The 12,151-nt window shown below is 37.0% G+C and overlaps 1 protein-coding gene and 1 pseudogene across 1 annotated transcript; one reads left to right on the plus strand and one right to left on the minus strand.

Annotated features, from left to right (window-relative positions):
- The first annotated feature begins 515 nt into the window (after nt 1-515).
- On the plus strand, nt 516-1,217 carry LOC145802276 (wall-associated receptor kinase-like 22 pseudogene; annotated as a pseudogene).
- Nucleotides 1,218-6,432: 5,215 nt separating this feature from the next.
- LOC145802277 (uncharacterized) lies at nt 6,433-9,138 on the minus strand. Its single transcript, XM_082894963.1, has 4 exons — nt 8,671-9,138; nt 8,358-8,604; nt 7,773-8,054; nt 6,433-7,316 (listed from the first exon to the last, which is right to left on the minus strand). Exons 1-4 carry the CDS (start codon nt 9,136-9,138, stop codon nt 6,433-6,435), a joined length of 1,881 nt encoding a protein of 626 aa, XP_082751089.1.
- Between the last annotated feature and the right edge of the window lie 3,013 nt (nt 9,139-12,151).

Genomic DNA, 12,151 nt, shown 5'->3' on the forward strand with positions numbered 1-12,151 from the left:
ATTCGTAGAGAAGAACCATTGCATTTGCGATAGAAAGAGAAATTGGGGATTTGAGAGAGAAAGAGAGAGAGAGAGAGAGAGAGAGAGAGATGAAATATAGAACCTGGATGCCTTCTTTATTTTTTTTCTAAGATAGTCCCGACTATTGAGTTCAAAAATCAATATATAAAATAAAATAATATATGATTTGGGTTTATTAGGGACCAACTAAAATTGTAGGTAAAAGTGATTGATCCTTTTACAACCAAATAAATTTGTCTAAAAAATATAATAACAGGATTAAATATATATTTTTTTAAATTCTTTTATTTTGTCCTTAAAAGTATAATTTTTGCAAAAAAATTATTTTTGTCCCTAAAAATTTGTCTCTAAAACCTTAATTTCTTGTAGTGGTCAAGCTCTAGGGTTGTCGTTTAGAGATAGACCTTCCTCTAGTAGTATATGAGTTCATCCCAAATGGAACACTCTTTTAGCATATTCATGACCCAAATGAGGAGTTCCCATTATCATGGGAGATGCTCTTTCAGATTGCCATAGAAGTTGCTAGAGCTCTTTCCTACTTACACTATGCAGCGTCCATACCCATCTATCATCGAGACATTAAGTCCACCAACATTCTCTTGGATGAAAAATACAAGGAAAAAGTTTCTGACTATGGAATTTCAAGATCGGTCGCTGTCAATCAAACTCACTGGACCACTCTAGTACGGGGGACATTTGGGTACTTGGATCCATAGTACTTCCAATCAAGCCAATTTACTGATAGAAGTGATGTTTACAGTTTTGGAGTTGTTATTGTTAAGCTTTTAACTGGGCAAAAACCAATCTCATCCACTAGATCTCAAGAAAGTAGGAGTTTAGTCACGCATTTTATGGAATCAATGGAGGAAAATCACCTACTTGAGATTCTTGATCCACGGATTCTCAACGAGGGTCGGATAAAAGAGATGATTGCTATTGCTCACCGCGCAAGGAGATGCCTAAACTTGAATGGGAAAAAGAAGCCTACAATGAAAGATGTATTAGTTAAGTTGGAAGGAATTAGAATGTCACAAGGAGGTCCAACCATTCACCAACACTATGAAGAAGTTGAATACAATACAACTGATTTGACTGAGACTTGGGATGTTGCTTCAACCTCAACAGGGACATTCTTAGATAGTAGGAGTGGCATAGCTTTATCATTTGATATCCAACCACTATTGCATACCAAGTAGTGAAGTCTAAACTATACATACAATGCTTGTCCATGCTAGATATTTACCATAATGCTTTGTTATTCAAATGTTAATTATGTACTAGCATGTACTGTTACAAACTTGTACTAATAACTTATGCCTTGGATTTCCAATAATACTAGTTTTCTATACCATAATTCATGTTGATAAATTCATTCATCTAGAACAAACTAGATTCATTACATTAATTGAACACCATAAAGCTGCTCTGATCTTGGTCAAATCCACAAAATCGATCCAACTAGATTAAGCTCTATTGCAGATGATATCATTCTTGTGTAGTCCATAAAGTCTCACATAGTCGCAAAGAAAAGTTATGTTCATATTTGTTTCTCCAAATTGGAGAAACCCCACCTAAACCACCACTCTCAAAATCTTAGTCCAGACTTTTCGAGCGAAGTCATAAAAGGTGAGGATGTTTGGTTGATTCCTCATGTGCAATATAAATCGCAAATACACTTGACAGGAAAATAAAAAATAATAAATAAATAAATAAAACGCCTTCTTTGCCTCACTTCCAAATTAAGTTGTCCTCAGAATTGAGTCACAATTGGACTGCTTCCAATAAATTGAGTAATATTCCACATGATTCTCTTTTTTCTCATTAAAATAACGATCTTCTAAATCTGAAATCCCAAACTATGTTGTTGTTCTCATCAAAAGAACATGCCTCAGCCATACTTTACAATCTTTTTGCAAAAACAGTTTAAAAAATCCAGAAAATCTGTGTTTGAAGAAACAATTATGAGACCATTTATCCTTCCAAAACCTTATCTACAATCTGTTTCGTAGTTTCAAGTTGAAGTTTTTGTTTTAACACTGTTCCAACTCTATCAATCATATGACTCTGGCCAACCTCCACAATTCATTTCCATAAACCAGAAGTGGCAACTTCCTTCATTAGCAATGGAATCGATCATTTATTCCCATTCCCATTATATTTGTGAACAATAAGCTTCCTCCATAAAGAGTCATTTTTTCTCTCCCAAATCTCCACCATCTTTTTGAGAAAATGGATGAATTCTTTAGTCTTATAGGAATAGCACCCAACCTGCCAAACTCCCTTCTTGTTGTCATTTTTTTCCTAATTCACCGAATTAATCTCATTATAACCACACCAAATAAAACACGCCAGCAAATGTTCTGCAATCTCAACAAATTAAATTAAAAAATACATACCAACCTGTAAACAAATCAAATATAAAAAAAAAAAAAGTTAAATACCAAACAATGCACACTTGCCAGTACTCTGCAATCTAAAAAAAATTAAAATTAAAATACACACCAATTAGTGGTACTATTGCCATTCAAATTATAACCACATAAGCAAAACAAACATTATATTGTCATATAAAGATTTGATTGGCATTAGCTTTTTGGACTAAATTAGTCAGAAAAAGACAAAATAACTTAAAAAGTCAATAAGACAAAATGACACTTTCAAATCATAATCATTTCATTTTTTCTCTCAAAAAATTAAAAAAAATCAATCCAAACAAACTTTTTAAATGAATTTAAAATAACCAAAAAAAAAAAAAAAAAACAACAACAACAACTAGAAAAAACTATATATGCTTTACAAATTCATTTTATACACAAAAAACAATCCGTGGGCCCGAAGCACCACCAACCATGCACAAACCACTTTGGTTGCATGTGATATCTCCACAAACGTGCTATACATATTTTATATAATTTGGCAATTTGCGAAGTCAGTTAAAAGTTAAAAGTCAGTTTTTAACTCATTTTGAGTCACATCACTTCTCATATTTTTTATATATTTTTTTAAAAAAAGTTTAAAAAAATCAAAAAATAACCTTTTAAGTATTTTTCCAAAACACCCCAATATATGATCAATGCAGAACATCACCAAGCAACCCCACAATTATTACGGTAAGACCCCGGAACACCATTTTAAACAGCAAACCAAACAACACCTAACGGTAATAATGTCATGCCGCAAGCTCTGTGACAACGCCGCACACTCACTTAAGTGAGCATGCAAGGCTAAGAGTCCAACACATAACCAACAATGTAAAATACTCAAATTAAATCCTTAATTATCATAATGCTAAAATCCATAAAAATAGATAATTCTTATCATATGAAATTGTCCACCAAGTTTACTAATATAATCCACTAACAAAATAATAATCCAAGTACTTAAATCATAATCCTACTCTCGGCGTTCCCACAAGTAAAAACGCCACGTAGCTCTACTCCTCAGAATCTGAAAAAATAAATAAATAAAATAAGGGTAAACTAGATAGCCCAGTAAATAACCAACCATCACTGCTAGCTGGATCAAGTATACAAAAAAAAAAAAAAAACAAAAAACAAAAAAATGCCGATAACCAATAAATATAATTTTTTGTTACAATTCAATAAATGAAAAATTATTTGTAAGATGGTTTCATAGCTAAAAATAAACAATGTACAATACATTTTAATTGAAAAGCCAACAAGATAATTCAAAGTAAATTCGTTGTTCAAATTGATGGTTCAATAGTCAGATGGTTCAGTGATTTGATTCACAAAACCCAAGTTTTGGTAACTACGGTCACTTAGCCCGTGATAAGGCCCAGAACCACACATTGGCCGGTGGTAAAGCCCCAAAAGAAATTAGTTTCTGTGCCAATAAATAACCCCTATTGGCTAGGATCCAAATCATAGTCAGACTAGAGTGATGTTTAAAATTCAAACGATACACAACTTTTAAATAAAATATTTGATATTTTCAGAATAAACATTTAGTACAATTTTGATAATAGTTTCATAAAATATTCAAATAATTTTCATAATAATATTTGATATTGTTTTATACTTAACCCATATTTTATTTTAAGAGAACATAAAGGCTATGAATAAATACTTATAATTTTAAACGATTCAATAGGAATAAAAATGTACCAACAGTGATAGAGGGTTACTTACCTCAAATGCTTAAAAACGATATTCCAACACCAACTCCAAACACTCAGCTCCACCACTTTAATTACACAAACCTAATAATTATAACCTCAAATAAATTAATGTTTTTGTGTTTTTCACACATCCACAAAACCCACTATATGTATGAAAAGCTCAAGAAATACCAAATCAATTCTCCAAATTAATAGTCAAACACACCTTATCTAATATACCAAACTCTATTGTCAAAACTACACCCACACAATAGATTGCACTTTTATCATCAACCTACACAAAGCACTATACACGTTGAACCTTACAACCATTAGGCGTCCCCACAGGTTTTCTTTTCCATCACCTTTGATCTATTACATATAATAAACAATGCTGTAAAAAAAAAAGTACCTTGATCAATGAGCATCAAGAATGCTCCCTTCAATTCCCCACCGCTACTTCCAGCGAATCCTCTGTGTAATTGATAACAAAATAATATAAAAACCTTTTTCCTTTTTTTTTTTTTTTTTTTTGAAAATGGTTGAAAACCTAATTCTTAAGATTACTAAATTACCCATACAATTTATTTTAATGAAAAATGCCTCAGACCCCCAGTGGGGGTCACTGGGGGTCATGAATGGTGGCTTCCCATTGGTTAAAAAAAAACTGTTTTTTTTTTTTTTTTTTTTTTTTTTTTTTTTTTTTGTTTGGACGAATGAGGGGCTGCCACCTCCCACTGGGGGTCAGTGGGGGTCGACCCCAGTGGGGGTCTGTAGCATAACCGTATTTTAATTATTAATCTATCCAAAAATAATTCTATAAATAACTTGGGTTTTACATTCTCACCCCCTAAAAGAAATTTCGTCCTCGAAATTTGACATACCTGGAGTCTTAAAATATTGTGGATACTTTTGTCATATTTCATCCTCGAGTTCCCAAGTAGCTTCTCTTTCCGAGTGATTGCTTCATTGAACCTTAACGTAGTGGATGACTCGACGCCTCAAAACTTGTTCCTTCCTATCAACAATTTGTATAGGATGTTCCTCATAGTTCAAATTTTCCTTAAACTACAACGGTGCATGATCAATCACATGACTAGGATCCGGTATATACTTCCTTGACATTGAGACATGAAAAACATTATGAACTCTAGCTAGTGAAGGTGGTAAGGCAAGTCTGTAAGCTACCTCTCCAATTCGATCTAAAACCTCAAATGGCCCAACAAATCTAGGACTCAATTTACCACAAACACCAAACCTCATTACTCCTTTCATAGGAGACACCTTAAGGAATACATGGTCTCTAACCCCGAACACCAAATCGCGTCTCCTATTATCTGTATAACTTTTTTGTCTACTCTGTGCAATGCGAAGTCGCTCTCTAATATGATTGATCTTGTCCACTGTTTGTTGCACAATCTCAGGCTCTAACAGCTTCCTTTCGCCTACATCATCCTAACAAATAGGTGATCTACACTTTCGTCCATATAAAGCCTCATATGGTGCCATCTGAGTGCTAGTATGATAACTGTTATTATAAGAGAATTCCACTAAGGCCAAATGCTCATCCCAAGAACCTCCAAGATCAATAACACAAGCCCTCAACATGTCTTCGAGGGTCTGAATAGTTCTCTCTGACTGTCCATCAGTCTGAGGTTGAAAGGGAGTGCTAAAATTCAACTTAGTACCCAAAGCTGCATGCAAACTGCTCCAAAACATAGATACAAATATGTTATCTCTGTCAAACACTATGGTCACTAGAATACCATGCAACCTCACAATCTTCTTGATATACAATTTTGCAAACCTCTCTAAGGAGAACCCCACTTAAAAGCTAGAAAGTAGGCGGATTTTGTTAATCGATCAATGATAACCCAAATAGCATTGTTACCCCATTGGGTCCTAGGCAACTCTGTCACAAAATCCATTGCAGGTCTCTGATGTTCAACTTTCACTTGTTGACATACCAAACATTGAGCAACATATTGAGCAATTTCCCTCTTTATATTATTCCACCAAAAGTTCCTCTTCAAGTTTTTATACATTTTAGTGCTCCGTAGATGTACAGTATATCTTGAACTGTGAGCTTCTCTCAGGATTTCTTTCTTGAGCTCTAAATCATTAGGCACACACAACCTCTCTCCAAATCTCAAGGTTTCATCTTTATGCATACAAAATTCCATCTGTAGCCCTATTTCCATTTCAGCCTTAAGTTTTTGCAACTGAGGATCTCTTCCCTAAGCATCTTTAATTCTATCAATTAATGTGGGTTGAACTCTAAGGTTTGCCAACTACACTCCATGGTTGTGCCATCTAATCTTGATATTCACCCTTCGCAAGTCCTCTAAGATATTCTTTTGGTTAGTGATCAAGGTAGCCAAATTACCCAGTGTCTTTCTACTCAAGGCATCCGCCACTGCATTGGCTTTTCCTGGATAATAATTTATAGTCAAATCATAGTCCTTTAATAGCTCCAACCATCGCCTTTGACTCATATTCAATTCTTTTTGAGTGAAAATATACTTCAGACTTTTATGATAAGTAAATATCTCACATTTCACTCCATACAAGTAGTGTCTCCAGATTTTCAATGCAAACACCACTGTAGCCAACTCCAAATCATGCGTGGGATAATTCTGCTCATATGGCTTCAACTGCCTAGACGCATATACCACTACCTTATCATTTGGCATCAGAACGCAACCCAAGCCCATCTTTGATGCATCACTATAGATGGTAAAACCTTCATCCCCGGATAGAACTATAAGTACTGGAGCAGATACCAATCGACTCTTTAGATCTTGGAAACTCTTCTCACAATCATCAGACCACTCAAATTTTACCCCTTTGTGTGTTAAATGAGTCCAAGGCATAGAAATTTGGGAAAATCCCTCAACAAACCTTTTATAATATCCTGCTAAATCTAAGAAGCTACGAATTTCAGTGACACTAGTAGGCCTATTCCACTCTACCACTGCCTCCACTTTCTTGGGGTCAATAGACATCCCGTCTTTAGATATCACATGACCCAAAGATGATACACTCTCCAGCCAAAATTCACACTTCTTTAATTTAGCAAATAATTTCTTCTCCCTTAATATTTGTAACACTGTTCTCAAATGTTCTTCGTGATGCTCTTTACTCTTCGAGTACACAAGAATGTCATCAATAAAAACTACCACAAACTAATCTAAGAAGGGTTTGAATACTTTATTCATTAAATCCATAAAAGCTGCAGGCGCATTGGCCAACCCAAACGGCATCACTAAAAATTCATAATGCCTATACCTAGTTCGGAAGGCTATCTTAGGTATATCTTCTGCCTTAACCTTCAACTGGTGATAGCCAGAACGACGGTCAATCTTAGAAAAGACTTGTGCTCCTTGCAACTGATCAAATAGGTCATCTATTTTGGGCAAAGGATATTTATTTCAAATTGTCACATTATTTAACTCTCGATAATCAATGCAAAGGCGAAAACTACCATCCTTCTTTTTCACAAATAAAACGGGCGCACCCCAAGGAGAAACACTAGGCCTAATAAAGCCCTTATCTAGTAGCTCTTGTAATTGTTCCTTCAACTCTTTTAACTCTGTTGGGGCTATCCGATACGGAGCCTTGGAGATAGGACCCGTGCCGGGTATCAGTTCGATGGCAAACTTAATCTCTCTATCTGGTGGCAACCTCGGTAAGTCTTCAGGAAAAACATCAGGAAATTCCTTTACAACTAGAATATCCTCTAACTTCAATTCAGTCTCACGCGTATCTCTCACAGAAGCTAAATAACCCTCGTAACCATTCCTCAACAATTGTCTAGCTTGCAAAGTTGAGATTGCCAAAGGAGGAGTGTTAACTGCACTTCCCACAAAACAAAATTCTGGTTGATTAGGAATCTGAAATACTACCCTTTTGCCTTGACAATCAACAGAAGCATAATTGGTTGCCAATCAATCCATTCCAAGAATTGTGTTAAAGTCCCGCATATCTAAAACAGTCAAGTCTACAAGCAATCTCCTGCCATCTATACTAACCACACGAGATTTGCAAATTAAGTCAGCAACCATGACACCTCCTATTAGGGTTTCAACACATAAGTCAATCTCTCTAGAGACACATTTCCATCCATGTTTCTTAACAAATCCAACACACACAAATGAATTTGTAGCTCAAGAATCAAATAACACAAGTGCATAAACAGAAGTCACTAAAACAGTACCTGACACCACCGTGTTGGAAGTTTGAACATCTTGTTGTGTGAGTGCATACACTCGGCCCTGAGTCTTTGGCTTGTGACCTCTATTTTTCTTTTGATTTCCTGAAGACCCTTTGTCTGTTGATACTACTTTATTTGTCCATGTTTTTTGTTCAGTCTCACGCCCCTTCCAGTTAGGGCAATCAGCTATCCTGTGCCCTTGTTGCCCGCAGGAGAAACAAGCCCCAGTATTCCAACGACACTCACTATCCTGATGGAACCCATTACATCTAGTGCACTATACTTGATCGTTCTGCTTGTCAACACTACCACCCACAGTTCGACTTCCCCAACTCCCAACTGAAGAAGTGTTTTGTCTCTTAGCATTGCCCTTCGAACTGTTGTTAGTTTGAAAGTTAGAAGAACTAGGCCTCTTCTTATAATTCTCTTCTTTCTCTTCTTGGGCTCTAGTGAGGCCACTCTCAACTAACAATGCCTTACTCAACACTGCTCCAAAAGTAGGTAACTCGAAAGGAATCACCTGTTGCATAATGTTCGTTCTTAGCCCACCTTCGAACTTTCGTGTTCTACTATCCTCGTCTGCTTCAAATGCTGGTGCAAATTTAGACAACTTCGTAAACTCGGCTTCATATTCTGCAACCGTCTTATTCCTTTGCTCTAACTTCGAAAATTCCCTCTGTTTTTGTAGACGAACACTCCTAGGGAAGTATTTCTCATTGAACGCATTCTTAAACCTTTCCCATGTATAGGGGTTGGCATCATGCTCATGTATGTGCTTCTCCATCTACCACCAATCATTAGCTATCCCTTGTAGCATAAACGTAGCATAGGTCACCTTCTGATCATCCGTATATTCAAAAATGGAAAACAACTTTTCTATTTCTATCAACCATTTTTCAACCTCCAAAGGGTCTGTGGTTCCGTCAAATGCCAAGGCTATCTTCTTAAACTCAGCAATGTTACAATGTGGCCTCGGTTATGGCCCAACACCTGCCTACATCCGTTGTTGTTGGTCCATAAGTCTAGTCTAGTTATTCCCTATGGTGGTTTGATGTTCCACCACCCTGGCCAAAGTCTCAAGCACTTGAACCATTCCAACTTGATTGGGGATTGCAGCTTGTTCTTATTGTCCCACCTGGCTGCATCAATTGAATTCTCTTAGGATGAATCTTGATCGTTACAAGGAGGAAGTTAAGTAAAAAAGGCAAGGAGAGGATCCTTAGTCCATCAACACAGCTAGCCATCGGTTCACCCCCCCTAAAAAATTTAAGTTTGGCTCTAATATTTACCCATGTGTTGGATCAACTATCAATGTATCTGTAGACTCGACTTTCTTCGCACGCCTCCCTTTCAGAGAGGCGTTAATTGGTCCTCTACAGTTCGGACTCCTGTCACGGTTCTGAATCTAATCTCACAAAGTGCAATGTGAGACTGATAAACACCAAAGAGTCCAAATCTGGCAAATCATTTTGGAAAATCGATTTAAAATCAAATAATGCCAAAACTAGATTACTTTGCCAGATTACAGAGTCGTCACCTAAATATTTATTTTTGGGAAGTTTAGGAAACTCTGACTCGTGCCAAAGGCCACGAGTCCATCATCACCAAAGTTGCCTCGGCTCGAGAACTTGGGTATGAAAGGTGAAGGTCCTGAAATGAGCACCCCCGCTCGCTCGATCAAAGGATTGGCCTCTACTAAGAAAGATATGTTGTTTTATAAACACACGTGTTCTTATTCCGGTTATTAGCTAACTTTACTATGTGATGCGCACAGCATACAAGTATAGACCAAACCGCGAGAATTGGAACAAAACAACTCGTGTTTGTTTTTGAAAATGGTTTGAAATTGTCACTCGCAAGTGGGCTAAAGCGCGGACTTGCCACCCCCAGGTAGTCTTAAAACATGATTTGCCACTTCGCAATGTGGGCTTAAAACTCACAATCATCGAATTATTCCAATTCAAGCAACAAAGCGTTCATCCACAAGCATTCATGCAGTTAATCACTTAAGCAAATAGTCTCATGGCAAGCATGCTATCATGGCAACACTCACACTCATGCATCTATGCTAAAGCGTAAAGACTTACAGTGTACTCCAAGCCAAGAAAGAAAACAAAGTTAGAAAAATGCATGATTCCTAACTATGTTAAAATGCCTAATGTAACACATGCAATAATGCAACTAAATAGGCTCGGCTACCTAATCATGGTATATGCAACACTTTGATAACATGCTTTTGAAACACGTATTCAAGCAAGTGTATTGAAATTGCGATGTAGTTTGAATGATGCGCCGAGCCCAGTGCATGCAAGACAAATGAACGATGCACACATGCAAGCATAAGGTATGCTAATCGAAATATGCCCAAAACTAACCATCGAAATCGGTAAGTAAAAGCGAAAAAGACGTGGGGTTGGAAGACATGCACACACACACGCACACACACACTTATTACAATATTAGGCCCTTGTGAAGGAGGGTCTGAATAAATAAGCTAAGCTAATCTAAGCTAAGCTAATTAAACTAATCTAATTAAACTAATTAGACTAATTATTACAAAACAACTAATTAACTATGTTAAGCTAATTAATTATTACAACACAAATGAATTTGAATAACTAGTTATACAAACTAATAAAAGTATTACAACACTTGAAGAATTAGCTATACTAACTAATTAAAGTAATAAAGCGGAGCAAGTAACGACCTTGGAGGCGAGGGAGACATGCATGCTCGGTTGCGTCCTCCCGAAAAATACATCACTTTGCCACCGATTGCCTCTGTTTGCATTTGCCTTGGATTCCGAACACTGAACCAACTTCCAGACTGTTTCTGCTCCAAAACAGAATCATTTTTGCACAAAACTGGACTAGTGGCCGGTCGGCCACAAAAAGTGGATGCCGGCCACCTCAACTAGTCGGTCAACTAGTGAAAGTGGTCGGTCAGCTACTGCAAGTGGCTGGCCGGCCACCTGTTTCTCCAGGCTTTTAGTTTTGCTGCAATAGAGAACAACAGAGGCACAACAATGTATTCTTCAAGGAATGTGTGTACTACCACCCTCCTTATCATATCTCAAGCTCAAAGGAGTGCGGCACTCGGCTCTCAAGCCACCAATCACCCATTTTCATGCATGATGGCCAAAGGACCAAGCATGGCTTAGTGAATGGACACATAAGACTCAAAGTGTCGCCACCCTATCATGTATGATCAAGCGTGACAACGACCAAGAAAGGCGACACGTTTCATCACTTTGAGTATGAAATGTGCCATATTTCTTGTGTTTGGATTAACATTCGATCCAACACATGCAATGCAACACACATATGTTATCTTGGCATGTTTTAGTTGATTCGATTCTTGTTTACACATTTTAAGTTACCGAACCATTCTTTAATGGTTAAGTTCAATATGCAAGTCCTCTAAGGAGATGTGGTCAACCAAAAGATTGGTTTAAGGCATAGGAGAGACCATGCCTTTGACTAGGAGGAACCCTCAAAAGAGGGTTAAAGCCATTTAAGCACAAGTCTCAATCCCAAACTTAAACACAATCTCAAGACCAACCAACTCTCAAAGCAAATAAAAAAAGATGAAGAAATGAGGGAGATGGCAGGTTCGCAGTGCTGAAATGGCATGCTCAAGATACTAAATCATGCAAACAATCCATACAAGACATGCTCAAAAGCCAAATACATCTAGCTAGTAAAGAGCATCACTCTAGAAGCATGCAATATCAAGCATAAACAACCAAATGAACTCTGGACAGAGCTTAATCATGCCAGATCAGAGGCTACAACATG

Source organism: Camellia sinensis, chromosome 11 (genome assembly GCF_055761805.1).
Source record: "Camellia sinensis isolate YWXY chromosome 11, ASM5576180v1, whole genome shotgun sequence".
Lineage (NCBI taxonomy): Eukaryota > Viridiplantae > Streptophyta > Magnoliopsida > Ericales > Theaceae > Camellia > Camellia sinensis.

What these genes read in the sequence shown, in the direction of transcription:
- LOC145802277 (XM_082894963.1), bottom strand. Translation starts at nt 9,138, where the DNA reads ATGGAGAAGCACATACATGAGCATGATGCCAACCCCTATACATGGGAA. An exon ending in GGAGTTGGGGAAGTCGAACT is followed by an intron (nt 8,605 to 8,670) that starts GTGGGTGGTAGT and finishes GGGTTCCATCAG; the next exon opens with GATAGTGAGTGTCGTTGGAA. An exon ending in CGAACTGATACCCGGCACGG is followed by an intron (nt 7,317 to 7,772) that starts GTCCTATCTCCA and finishes AGTTTGTGGTAG; the next exon opens with TTTTTATTGATGACATTCTT.